The sequence below is a fragment of the Melopsittacus undulatus genome, chromosome 5 (assembly GCF_012275295.1).
Source record: "Melopsittacus undulatus isolate bMelUnd1 chromosome 5, bMelUnd1.mat.Z, whole genome shotgun sequence".
NCBI classification, from domain to species: domain Eukaryota; kingdom Metazoa; phylum Chordata; class Aves; order Psittaciformes; family Psittaculidae; genus Melopsittacus; species Melopsittacus undulatus.
In genome coordinates, this window is record NC_047531.1 from 43,673,264 (window position 1) to 43,687,799 (window position 14,536).

The window sequence follows — 14,536 nt, forward strand, 5'->3', positions numbered from 1 at the left end:
TGCTAATAATTCTCTCATTGTGTTAAGATGAGACAGTGTTTTCAGCCAGCATTTGTATGATGGCTACTACAGGAAACAAAATCAGATATGTTTTTTACTCTGTACAAGATGTAATTAGACCCTGCAGGACTTCTAATATAAGAATATTCCACTGGGTTGGAAACCATGAAAGAAAGTCTAATTGAGTACTGTTTTTACCTTTTCTTGGAGGCAGAATTGAATTACAGCCAAAATCAGTGATCTTCACTACCATGCGATTGTCTACTACACAGTTTGTGGATTTGAGTCGACCATGGACTTCAGTTTTGCTTGAGTGCAGGTAAGACATCCCCTGTGGTTGATGATAAAAGAAGAAAGCAAGACTACATGTGAGACCCTCCACTGTTAGTAGACTCAACAAGAATGTGAAGTACTAGTATAATATCTGTCCAAGTAATTAAATAGCCTTCAGCGGCAATGGATTTACACAAATCACAATTCCCCATCATGGAGGAAAACAAATATTATTTTACTTTAGATACTTTCCAAGATGACAGGATGATCATTAGAAGGATCATGTCATGCAAGACAATCCTTCCTCTTAATTAACAAAAGCCTGACATGGAATCTTGGGTTTCGATAAGATTAGAGCACAAATAAGCAATTGGGAAAAATTATTTCCTCCCACAGAAGTTTTTCAATAAATGCTGTTTTGGTAAATTTAGTACAGATTTGTTAGAATGTCACACCAGAAAAAAAAGTGCTTTCAACTCCTTGTTCATTCAGTGAAAACCACAGGTGTGAGAGGAATTGCACTTTATGTCTGCATCATCTTTGAAGATTATCATACACCAGAGATTTAATTCAGAAACATTGCAGCAGATCCTCTTCTGCAAAGCAGGTCAATGCAGAGTGTTAGATGATGCACTAAGGCTGTATAAGGCAGGAGATCAGATTAGACAACCACAATCAGAATCTTCTGACCTGACTGATTAAGGTTTTCTGTATACTAATCAATATATATCAGCCATCCATGAGCCAAGTCTGAAGTGGGCACCATGAGGACTGGCCGATGCATTTTCAGCTATATTTCCTGCGATTCAGACTCTTGACTCACAACACATGCAGGCATACAAAGGTGTGCAGTTTGCTCCTTTTCACTCATTACCTCTGAATTTATCTCATTTAGTCTAAGACTCTCAAATATTGTGCAATACATGAGAAGGGGTCAGCACTGAGGCATAGCAGGAAAGGAACATTAGCAAGTGGGTATTAAGTGAAGGGAGCAAGTATGCTAATTTGCACCTTCTTACTACTATTTATTCTGTTTCATCTCTCTCTTCTTAACTACCTAAGTTCACACCTACTTAAAGCCTACTGCTGGTAGTTTTTCTTCCTATAATCCTCCTCCTTTAGCTCAGTATATGAAGCAGAATCTATATTCTGTGAAAGCCAAAACAGGTATGCCATTCCTGTTTAGTTTCTTCTCTGAATGGTCTTCCACTTAGACTCCTACATTTATAGCTTCTTCTCTTATATGATAACTTTTAAATAGACTTTAATCAGGGATACATAGCCCATGTGGTCATGAATACACTGTATGACATGCTGGGTTTCTCTCCAATGACAGGGTACTCCTAACTGGGAACAGATCAGCAAATGCTGCAAGAGATCACTAAAATAACAGTGGAGGTTTGGGCAAAGTAGATGTATGTCTGAGACACAAGAAGCCTGCAAGAGATGCAATCTTTGGGGAATGCTGTTGGACTGGATATCCTGAACCTATCTAAACCATGCCAAAATTTAGAGTCTGTGTACAGGCTATATCCAAGGAACACATTTCTTGATTAAGCAGCTTTTATCATGCAGCCCTGATGACACTATCCAGGATGTTTTGCTGTTTTGCCTGCTTAGGTCTTATTTCCTCCAGCTGTGCCATCTTCCATCTCCTGCTTTCATCATCCAGGAAATACACTGATTGCTACTGCAGAATTCCCAATCAGTTTCAGTATCAAATGGCAGGCAAAGCTGATTTTGATTTCCTTATACCAGTGCTTTCTTGTTAACAGTTTCTGGAGGCAGAAGTCTTATATCTGTGCCTGATAAAATTTTCCTTTTTCCTTCCAACTATCCTGCACACCTGAAAACATGCAGCTTATTAAGAATCAATATTATTAACAATGTGATTTTCAAAATCTATAATGACTTTCAATGTGGTACTTCTAGATCGTTGAGACACTTTTGTAACCTCTGCTCTGAAGCTTTAGTTCTGACTGAGAGCCCTTTTCCTGACACAATGCAAAAATATTACAATTTCTTGCACAATATCCTGCAGAGCCCTTTATTTAATAGTGTCACAACAACAGTGTATGCACTAATAACTGCAAGGCTCAATTTATGCAATTCATCCTTAGCAGACCTTTCATCAGAGCTCTTTGGTCACATGTAGCTAAATCCATGTAGCTACAGGTGGTGCCATCAGACCTAAAGAGAGCAAAGACAGCAAAAACAAGGAGAAAAATGGAAATAGAGCAGATTTAGGGCTTTCCCTTTGTCTAACCCACTTACCAAGGAATAGAAACATCTGAAGGTGAACTGCAAAAGGTTAAAAATACCCTGGGTTTTTATATGCTTTAAAGAGGAAGGGAAACTCCACCACTGCTATCTAAAATGAAACTTAATGCTAAACATTAACTGAACTTGAAAGTCATTAACAAGGCCAACGAACTGTGACAATTTGGATTAAGGGGGCTTTAATAAAGAGTAAGATTTTCAGTATCTCTTTAGAACAGACACAGTGGAGTCATTCAGTGTGGAGACCAAATCTGAACTGATACATGTAGTGAAATGAGAGGACTGTCCAACTGCAAACCAGCAATAGGAAGAGGAGAGCAGTTGAACACTAGCAAAAAAGCAGAGGTAATTCTCTATACTACCTGGAGATGTATAATTAATTATTATACCTGTGAATTACAAAGGATCCTTACCTACCAGCTAAACAGATACAAGTCTGTAATGTAGAAGATAATTTCCTTTACCAAGCATAAAATGCAAAGATCTTCTGAAAGCTACTGAAAAACAGTCTTGGTTTCTGTATAAGATTAATTTCTTCCCTCTTAAACTGCCTAAAATTGATAGCTCTAGTGAGAAACTGGAATTTCTCACTCTAGTGAGTGAGAAAATTAGGATGTAAAAAAAACAGTTTGTTTAGAAAAAGCTGATCCCATTTCCAGATACAAATCAGAATAATTTCATCACTTGAAAAACAACTGTTTTCCTTCGTATGCCTTCCCTGAAGCCAGTGAGCAGTGTGTTTTGCAGGTCTTGTGACTGCAAAAGCCCTACTAATCAGAGGCACTAATAAACAGGTTATAACCCTCTGATCTTTGGGTCACATTTGTTTGGGACATACTCTATTTGGTTATTTATAAATACCCAAAGCCAGCTCTAGCTCTCTGTACCTCTGCTTTGAGAGCCACTGGCCCCTCCTGCCTTGTATACTTGTTCCCAGAGGAGGAAAGAGTGGAAAGGCATACAGCTCTAATGAGGAAAGGAGAAGACCTTGAGTGTTGACTTTCTCCAAAGGATCAGTTTTGCAAGACAGGACAGGTTGATCAACATTGCACTGTCAGCAGTCCGCTTACCTTGGCAATATCATACATGACAGAGATTTTAAATTCCCAGTCCATGAACGTGCCATCAGGGTAAGAGATTTTATCATTTAAAACATCCTGTCAAAAGAAGAGAAGAATGGTTCTAATCTACATCAGGGAAAAAAGCACAAGAGGAGATACAAGTACCTAAAATGTACAGCCTTTCAACCAGTGACTGAAAGAGAGAGTCCTTCATTTTTTATAGGGAGTACACTCATTACAGGAGGAGATGACTCAAAACAGAGGATATCAAATATATTTTAGGCTTACACACAGCTAGAAAAGTGGGGAAACCAGAAAAGAGTGTTTTGTATCATTAAAGGTAAATTATGAATTTTCTCTGAAAGCCAAGTCTTTAATAAAGTAAAATAGCTGAGACAGAAATGGGCAAGGAATGCAAGAGGAAGGCAGAAGAATTTCTGTGCTTTGTGCTCACAGTCCATTTCCTATCAATTTACTTATGGCCTTATAAGTTTAAAGTAGACTGTTTCCTTAAGTGTCAGTTGTTTACAGCTCTCCCAGCCAATATGGTTCCCATTGCTAAAAGTAAACCTCCATGAGTAAGCCAGTTTCCAAGAAAAGAGCTAGAGACAGAGCTGTTATTTCGCTGCTTTACTGTGAGTTTGTTCCAGAGACCATTGCTACTGATGAGCGTCTTTGTATGAACTCATATGTAGAAACAATTTGTGCCTGCAGAAGAGCTAGTGCCACCATTACTTACTGTTTAGCACTGAAATAATATTGGTAGTAATAAACCATAAGTCTTTCCATAACTTTTGCCAGTCATGAGTTTACCATTTCTTTTTATAAACAAAAATTAAGGGTTGTTGTCCCTTATGCATACAACTTGCCAAATTCCAGCCTCAAACTCTTTGACCCTTATTACTATGGAATATATTCTTTTGTCTATTCTTTCACACCCTGAGGCCACTGTGGGGTCCACAAGGTCATTATCAGAGACAATGGCTGCAGCTAAGAAAATAAAGAAAAGGTAATATCCTAAATGCTTGCATTAGTGGACACAATACAAATACTGGCTGTTGCTGTTGTTTGGGAAAACACTGTCTGGGAGTATTTCTTGCTTGCACCTCACTTCATCCTTTGGCTGCTGAGAGCCATCAAACTGATGGCAGCAGGAGCAGCAGCTGAGGAAGGCTGGAGAGAACTGAGCAAAGGAGAGGGAGCTCGGAGTCAGAAACCTTCCACCATTTGCTCAGTCCATGACTGCTGCAGGAAGGCCAGCAACATGGAGATGGGGATTTTCTTCCTTACTTGAAATTTTATAATTTGGGGGTGGAAGGAGACTTGCAAAATCCTTTACCCGCAGAGAACCTCTTTCACAGTATTCAATCACCCCAAAGATCATGGTGTCTATCTTCACTGTGCCGTAGAACTTCGTCAGGTTGTAATAATCAATCTGTAGGAGCTAGAGGAAAAACAGTTCATCTATTTTTAAAAGCAATCACTGTCAGTACAGAAACACAGGTCAATGATACTTGTGTGACACAGCTTTTTTTCACAAGCCAGATAAGATGTATGAGTTTCATTTAAACTAGTGTATACTAAGGCACTGAGTGAAGTCCTTGAAGACATCTGTCATTTCAGAGCCTTCTGGATTAGGGAGATAAGAATGGCTGCTTTTGGATACTGCAACTTAATTCCAGAGCCCACTGTTCTCTCCATTATTGCCTCCCTATTCAAACCTCCCAGTTGACCACAATAGCCATTATGAGTGACAGAATATTGTGAATCAGTCAGTAAATGAGCAAGTAATAAAAATTTAATGACATTGCATGATATTATGTATTTTGTCCATTTTTATAGACAACTGTATTTTACTTTGAAGCATTTTTAGAGTTTCTTGAATCCAGAGTACAGCTGTGTTGTGTAAAAAGGAAAAACACTCAAAAAAGATGCAGTAATGCAGCCAAATTCATGTCTCATGTTGGAAGAGTCTGTATGCGCAAGTTAGCAGTTACTTGTATTTAAAGAGCTGCATTTGGCATTCAGTAATAAGATTAACTACAGCATTCCACTACTAATCAGCACGATATGAGTAAAAAGAGTGCACTGACTTTCAGCAGCAGCTGCAAAAATGTATTTAACAAGGCCATATGAGAGAGTATTAATTACTTCATCTTCAGCTTTACTGGCATACAGTTCAGACTCTGCACTGGTGATGAGATCACACACACAAAGAGAAAGCTCATCAGGCAATATCCTTTGAGGAATTTATTACCCATCCACCTCAAACATGCACAAGCATATGGCTATTGCATATGACTGTTGACAATGGAAAGCAACGACTTCATTCATAGGCTCCATCCCACCCTGCAGTGTCCAGTTGCTACGTGCAACAGTTACCTTGTTCAGTTCTATTTTTTGCTTCTCTGAGAAATTACCATCACTGTTTTTGAGATCCTTTAAGATCACCACCTGAAGAAAAAATACCAGTGGGGAAAGAAAAAACCCATAGGTTTAGTACAACAGCAATTCATCCTTCTTTTCTAGTAAATGGCCATACACAGAAATATTACAGAAACACCTGCCTGCTACTTTGCTGATGGAATTTTGGTTAATCAGCTAAGTAACGGAGTTATATGCACTTCAAAAGATTTACCAGGCAGATAGGAGCTATTTAGACCTGTCAGTGAGGCAGATTTTGTCTTAATATGAATATACTTCATTCAGGCTGACAGCTTCACTGAATGTATAAGAATTGCTATGTAAATAGCCTCTCCTCCATTAATCTGTTAATCTCTTCAGTAACAAAATGCATCAGATTTCTGGTCATTCTGCTTCTGTGCTTCTGGACTAGGCTGGGGGTTCATGGAGTCTAGTATTTTGCCTCCCATCAGTAAGCAAGATGCAAAGCACCTGATAGGGAACAAATGGCTTACTCTTTCTATAAGATCAAGCTATTTTGCAAGGTCAGGGGAGGTGGAATTTTCTCTGGAGAGGGACAACCACCTCCCAGAAAGAGCCCTCCTAAGCCAAGGAAGAGAGTGTGGACACTGCAGTCAGGTTACCTTCTTGTCATATTTGCCTTGGCGAAGTCTCTGGGTGGTGTCACGTCTCTTATCGTCATCGATCTAAGAATAAAGAATAATTAACTTGCAATTATCACCTACTTCCCACTTGGCAGGTTCTGAGAGGTAAGTAATGTCAGTGTGGCTGTACAGAGAAGCATAAGCCTCTCTCGGGAGGGCCACTACATGACAGTATGGGACATCCTCGCCACTCCCACAGTTGGCCAGACCTCCACATGCTGCTTTCATGTTCTTGGTCATTACAGAGGTGTAACAACACACAGGGAAATCATCTGTAACAGGAAGAGTCTGGAAATCCATACCCAGCCCATTCTGCCATCACAAAATGAGCTTTACTGCTGCAGAACAGATATATTGTATTAGGGGATGATAGATGGGAAATAATCTCATTTTTTAATTCAATACAGCAAGTGAGGGTTAAAAACAAAACTTTAAAGCCCCCAGACATTTAACAGATCCTAGTTCAACCAGAGCCATAGCCTGCACAGTAGTCAGAGCATGCCAACACTCCAGCATCAATGGTCTTTAGAAGAAAGAATCCAAAACTCAGCTTTGGGCATTGTGCTTTTCTTACCTTCAAACTAACATGACTTGTCTCACTGGTTTCCAGAGGCAAGATTTTCTCAGGCGGTATATGAGACCATTTCTTCCACCGGCGCTCATTGTCTCTCCTGTATTTCCTGCAAAATGAGCAAACTTGTTCAGAATATTCTTCCAGAATATCCTATCCAGAACAGAATCTAGTGTCAGGGTGACACAAGGATGGGGTGTCAAGGTAGCAAAGCTTGAGCACGAGCCCCATGGCCTTTTGTACAGTTTTCCAATTTAAGGCTGCTCTAATTCCCCTAGCTTTGGAAAAGTCTAAATACTCATTCAATTTCATATATATAACAGAAGAACAGATTTAGCAGAAAACTTCCAGGCAACTGCCAGAATCTTAAGGGATGTCAGACCAATTTAAAGTGCAAACAGTCATCTGGATTTTATATACTCTTTCCTCCATGTTATTGAATATACTCTGAAGGGAGGTCCCACAAACAAATGCAAGACAAACAAAGTCCTGTCATCAACACTAGATGGTAAGAACTGATGTGAATACCGTGCCAGGAGAGGAAGTAACAAAAGCATTGAGATTAGTTGCCTTTTTATGGGTGGCCTATGTTCTGCACATTTTGCAGAAATGAGGGAAGAGCCCTGAGAACAGGCAGAAGAAATCTGCAGTCTCCTTTGTAGAACTTCAGAACAGACATTGTCTTCTCTTAGAGAAAACTAGTATTCATCAAATTATCTACTTATTTGTGCAAATCCTTCCTCTATTAAGAAAACCAACACAGGACTAACTGGAAAGACTGCAGGAGAATCCTAACACACTGATGACTGCTGGCAAATGCTCTAAACAGGAGCATGGGTGGTATTGGCTAATAAACCAGATTTTCACTTTTCCAATATATTTTAACATATACGTATATAAGAAAAGGAAGACCAAATATTGCAGCAAGATATGTTTTTTTTTTAAGAATGAAAGAAAACCATATGCTTGGAAAGGGGATGGCATTTCTTCCAGGAAAAGGACACATCATTGATTTCTATTTCTGATCATGACAATGCTGAACTGGGTTATACTCATGAAATTCTAGCTGTTAATGAAGTTGGTGTGGGAGGAGCTGAACTGAGTCAGAGGGAACTGAAAGACAGGATGTATCCATGCAATGAAACCACCGAAACATCATGGTGTTTTGACTCCTACAGTGACTGAAGACAAATACTTCTTTCTAGATTGAACGTTTATGTCACCAATAGACTAATGAAACATAAATGAATCCAACTAAGTTAAAGATGGGCAGTAAAGTGGAAAAATTCTGAAGACTGACTGAGACTTATGTTTTTGTGCATGTATAGGAATCAGAGCTTTTTAGCTGATGCAAAACTTCTGAGCCTTGCTGCATCTTCTCCTATGATTATTAACCTGACATAACAATACTACGGATGCAAAAACTGATTAGCATATACTAAAGAGTTCACACTGAGGGCGGCCACCCAGGTAAGCTAATTAGTGTATCCAGGAGAGATCAAAGGCATTGCCCTTGGAGGAAAATTTTTCAAGGATAAACTCAAGGCCAAAGGCATTGGTACCTTAGAATCAGCAAAGAGATGATCAGAACCAGAATCACAATTCCTGTGAGTGTAAAAACAGCAATAGTCAAGATGTGTGGGCCTGCAAAAAGAAAATTGAAAAATAAACAACTTGGCAGAGGATGCTGAAAACCAGTATTATACTTAAGAAATTATGCTCAACCACACATGTGCAAGTCACAGTACCTGAGATGGATATTCTTTGGTCACATCCAAATTGAGAAGCTTTGGTAAATTTCAGCACTGCCTAAAAATGACATGTGCAGGATGAAGCACAACCCGGAGCAGTGCAGTCTTAAATCCCTGCCTAAGGCATGGGCTCTCTGTAAGGACACCCAGATGGGAAGTTAATTTAATAGCACTAAATCTCACATCAACTCAGCAGCAGTTTCCAGGTGTTTTCCTTAAAAACAAACTAGAAGATTACTTTTCTCAGTAACCACATTTTAAAAAATGAAGCAGCCAAACTTCTCTTTGCAATAACTTCATAAGAGTGGTTGGTGGAGGCAAACCTTGGATACAACTCTGTGTGATCAGATGTAGATGGGGTAAGCAGGTGACCATTTGAAATCAGAGTCACGGGCACGGTACAGCTTTTAACATTTCCCACATTTCACTGGGCCTTATTGGCCCAGTTGTTTAAAGTCATTCTACAGTAGTTGTAGGCAGACCTTTGGAGACTGTGAATTAATTTCCGAACAAGGAAGGCAAGTGCTGCTGAGTGGACTGTACTCTTCAGTAAAAAAATTCATGCACTATAGAGGGAAATTAATCTGGTGACAGCACAAAGCTAGTAAAGTCCTTGGAAGCTGCCAGGTGCCAAACAATTTGAAAATTAGGCTGTTCAGGCATCTGAGGACTTAGACCCAAAACCACAAAGCACATGAGTGTCCTGATCCTGAGCAGGCAGGCAGGACAGACAAGGCTGGGAACTGACTATTTGAGGTTGTAATTTTGATTGTCTAAATGTGGAAAAGCAACCTGAAGCCTGTTTTGGTTCAGTTCTTGGAGCTCAGGTGTACTGGGAAGGAAAATTGCAGCCATCAAGTTCCTTTGAAGAGCAACAGGCCATTAGTGCAGAGCTTCATCTGGTGGCCACACATCTAGAGTGTGCCTACTCTACTGAACAAGTTTCTCAGGGAAAGAAGACAGAGGTGAATCTGGTTTTTGTCAGATTGCCATACAGGTTATGGATAGTAAAAGTGTGGAGCTACTCAGTCTTAGAGGCTAATGCACTTCTGCCTGTTCTCAGAAACAGAAATAAAGGCACACATAAAAATGATAAAGTGTAAAAATTAATAAATACATAAAAAGCAACATGACACACACTAGCTGCCCTCAGAATCAGGCAGCAGCTGAGCAGGGATTTTCAGTATACCAATGTGTCTGCATCTGACATAGAATTCAATTTTGGAACTCCTCTGGGATTTGGACCTAGCTTTCTGGCTTTGCTTTTTTTCTTGTCTTGTGTATCATGTCTCCCCACCTTCGTTCTGTGTGTTCATCCCAGCATCAGTCTGAGGGTCTCTTAGGAACTTAATACTAGTTTGATGCTCCACTGAAAACTGTCAGTACGAATGTTTCTCTCCACCAAGAAATGACAGTAAGTCACCAGTAAAAAAAGGACAGATATATGAGAATGTACAAAATATGAGAATGTGCATTTCGTACGAATTCTTTAAAACTTAATTTGTGTGAATCGTGGTTTGCTGCTTAACAATTAGCAGGCTGTATTTTCCCCTGGAAGTGCGGTGGGACCACAATTTCCCGTTCCTGAGGCTCTGCTACCACCACCTGGCTTTTAGTATTACAACATACAAGGGGAGAGGACATCACAAATTAACTACTTTCAGGTCCTCTGGAACCAGAAACCTTTGTGTAATATGACAGCTGATCTTATCCATGTTTAGAGCAAGGGTTAAAACTTTCTAAGTAATGAGAAAATGTGGATAAAGACCCTTTATTTACGGGGTGCCAGGAGGAAGGAGGGTAGCAGAACTAGGTCAGCTGTTCTCAATTACAGCTTAGGAAGAAGGAGGGCTTTGGTTGTTGTCCACCTCCCTGAAGGAAAAAAACATATTTCTGGTTGGAAAGTTTTGACTGGCTTTGGCAAAGCATAGTGATTGCTTAAGCTTTGCCTGTAAAAAGTTGCCCTTTGGGGGAATGTATTTATTTAAACTCACACTAAAAGAAGGTTTATTTTCAAAAATGTGAAAACAAAATAATCAAGTGCCTGTGTGAGGTGGTTTTACTTTGGTTTAGTATAGCATGGCCACAAAATCAGGCCTACATAAAGTGCAGAATATTAAGCTAATGGTCTGTAGACACTGGCTTTCTACAATTTCTATTTTCTTTTTGCCCTTGTACAGCAGCTTCAAACAAGGACACACACTCAAGGGAATGTTTTAAAGATACAAAGATCCACTGACAACACAGCATGTTGTGGGGCCCAAGGGATGCATGAGAATGGGACTGGAGCAACACCGAGAAGACTGCAAACAGGGAGCACATGGCCTCGGGAGTTGCAGGGACACCCTGTCGTTGACCTTTGCAGCACCGCTGTTTCTGCACAAGTAGGACTCGTGGGCATACCAAGGAAGACTATAGATTTGACCAGATTTGAAAAGTAAAAGCTTCACTGAACTCCCTCTGCTTTTTCCAGAGCTATCTAACTAGAGTATTGTCCCTGGCAATGAACTCCTGCTTCTCTTAGGAGGGGTAAGCCCTAATCTGAAGACATTTGATTCACTTTACTGAGGAATAAAAATGTTTGAAACCATGTACCACCTTACTCTTGTACTCTTAGCAGAGTATTTCTCCAGTTATTGCTTTACCTATTCCCTAACAGAGGTAAGCAATACAGCAAACTAACGGAGGCCTTTATCAGAGAATTTTAACAGTGGCATCTTTGGACATTCACTGACGGGAATGACTCAAGTGAATGCTAACCCAGTGTGCACTAGCCCTTGCAACCACTGCCACTGCAGTAATTTTTATCCTGCAGATCATATGCTGAATTATATACCTTTCCACTGCCAATAACCATGTGACAGCAGTTTAATTGGGGAAATAATCTCAAGCTGATCAGACTGACAAGGTTGTACTCTGTTATGCTGAATAACTAGAGGGTTCATCCATTCTATTCAGGAGTCACCAAAAACTCAAAGGAAGAAGAGGTGGTGATTTCTGGGATTTCAGATTTGAAGTGTAGACAGAGCAAAAACCTAGTTTCCCATTGTCTTTTTGCAAAGCACCAGCTCTTCTAACAGACCGCTCCAGAGAAGCACCCTGAATCTGCACAGTGCTGTGAACTCTCTTTAACAAGGATAAAGGGGCAAGCAGAAGCCACCATTCTGCAATGCAGAATCAGATAACTCATCATTACCTTAACTCTGCTGCCTTTCCTTAACAGTCTTTAAAGTAATTCACACCCCCACCATTTTCTAATGAAGGTTAATATGTTCAGAGCTAATGTCTTCCAAAACACGCCATGGTGTTCCCCACAATCACTGGTACAGCATGGAGTCTACAAAGAGACTTCGTAGCAGCACTTAAGCAGAAATGCAGGTTTAGAACTGAGCTGGATGCAGAGAACATGGGAGGCTGGAGCAAGGGAAGGAAAGCTGCTGTTCTGCCCCCAGGTCCTCCCATCACAGGCTGGGGGCAGTGTGCAGGTAACATGCTGGGTTCATAGCAGGCAGATCTCAGGACTGTGACTTGTCTTCAAAGAGGTAGGTTTAATGGGTATCTCACCAGTGCTTGGAGTATCACTGGGCAGCTTGTGGTTCTTCCAGACAAAATCAGGACTGGCAGTCTCCATGAGTGTCTTGTTGTTGTGAGTGTCAAAATATAGAAGAGTTTTGAACTATGGGTATAGGAGGGAAGAAATACAGTCAGCAGCTGTGCTCTCCTTCTTTTGTCCCTTGCTTCAAACTACCACTAATAAGTGTATTGCCCAAACTCAAATAATTCTTGCTCTTTCTGCTACAGTAGTGCATTCCTCAGCTTAGCCATATTTTTAGCTGCCATATTCTTCCTCATTCGTCCCCTTTCTGTGGAAAGAAATGTATCAGTCCCACAAAGAACCAGCTGCACTTCACTTACAGAATCACCAGATGACATCAACCCTGTCAGTCTCCAGCACACCTCTCATGACCCCCTCCTGGCATGTACAGCATGCCTTGGCACACCACCGCTTCTGTTGTAGTTATTTTCATCATTCTTATGCAATAGTACAGAGTACTTTGTTTCTCCTTTCACATATAAGGTCAAACAGTTGCTCCCTGGGCATACATACATGATTTGCAGTCTGTGACGTGTACAGCAGCGTCAAATTTGTATCGATGTCTCCAAATTCATCTAAAGTCACAGGACCCAGAACACCTGCAGACACAAGGAATTAGTCAGAGGGACTGCTTTCTCAGAAATACAAGTGTGTAACAGGAAGGATGGGCTAAATAAAAGGATTTCTGGTGCTCAGGGTATTCATCTTCTCCATGTACATGCTAGAATACATATCAGCTCAGAGTAGCACTACTTCTGCCATAATAGCATACTACATTTTCTCTACAGGATCCAATAACAGGCATTGAACTGACTGCACTGAAGAGGAAAGTCTCCCTCTAGCTATAGAAGGATATATTTGTCAGGTTTCTTCAGCATACCAAGAATGTCCGAGTAAGCTCACTTGTAGGGACATTTTGCCTGTTTCCACCCACAGTTTGGATCTATTAGCAAGAAAGGAAATAAAGAGCTACTTTCATTCCTCTTACTCATTTAAGAGCTACCTACTTGGTTCTAGTAATACTATTTTAACAACTTTTTTTCCTTTTAACTTCCTGCCTCTGTATGTCAGCAGATGTGCAGATTGAGAAATTGCCTATGTAGCACATTGAAAGAATTTTTAAGGTGGAATTTCCTGAATCCTACAGCATGGCTTCATTTTGCTCTCATAAAGTCAGTCATTTCACCAAGTGCACAAGCTTAGCCAATACCTTCCACTCCTGAAAGTGTCACTTTCATTTTTTCAATTCTTCTGTCAGAAGAGTCTTTTTGATCACCTTCAGATTGCTTTTTGCTGCTGTTACTGATGACTTATTTAATGTTTCTTGAAGTTCAGCACCATTATTTTAGTTCAGGAATTACCCTTATCCCTTCTCATCTCAAAAACTGATGCTAAGCTTTTTTATGGTCCACTTTCTTAATATCAAAATAATTTTTGTATGGACTCTCTGCTCTCACAACCTCCAGCACAGGAAAGAATGAAGGTGGTTCAACACCTTTTTTTTTTTTAATTGAACCTATAACTAATCTGGGGCATTACAGTGTGAGATTGATTTTGGATAAGTAAAAAAGTTTGTGCAACTTACATTTCAAATTTGAAGTGAAATTGAACAGATGAGTTTACTGATACTCAAAAAAGGATGCTGTCTCCAGGAGGAATTAGTAAACTGTATTTTGATATGTTTGGAATACAGTAGTTAAAGCAAAGATAAGTCTAAAACCTGTTGGGCCATATTAGGAAAATTTGGGAAACTTCTATAAATGTGTTTGCTGGAAGCAGGTGGGACATAAACACGAATCTTTGAGTCAGCATTTTGGTACAGATCTCTGAATTGAAGTTACAGCTGGGACCTTGCCTCCAGAGAGATAATGTTGTCCCTTCTTTATCTAAGTCTTGCCTCTGTCTTTTCCTAATAATCAAATTCTGTGATTTTAAGC

At 40.1% G+C, this 14,536-nt stretch overlaps 1 protein-coding gene across 1 annotated transcript in view; it reads right to left on the bottom strand.

Moving 5' to 3' along the window:
• Positions 1–14,536, bottom strand: part of GUCY2C (guanylate cyclase 2C) — a 43,370-nt gene that overhangs the window by 14,681 nt on the left and 14,153 nt on the right. The window contains exons 9-17 of the mRNA XM_005150291.2: positions 13,113–13,198; positions 12,569–12,680; positions 8,816–8,897; positions 7,257–7,362; positions 6,662–6,724; positions 5,997–6,068; positions 4,954–5,058; positions 3,624–3,710; positions 199–331 (exon numbers count right to left, since the gene is read on the bottom strand). Coding sequence (XP_005150348.1) covers positions 199–331; positions 3,624–3,710; positions 4,954–5,058; positions 5,997–6,068; positions 6,662–6,724; positions 7,257–7,362; positions 8,816–8,897; positions 12,569–12,680; positions 13,113–13,198 — 846 coding nt within the window. The remainder of the gene's footprint in view (positions 1–198; positions 332–3,623; positions 3,711–4,953; positions 5,059–5,996; positions 6,069–6,661; positions 6,725–7,256; positions 7,363–8,815; positions 8,898–12,568; positions 12,681–13,112; positions 13,199–14,536) is intronic.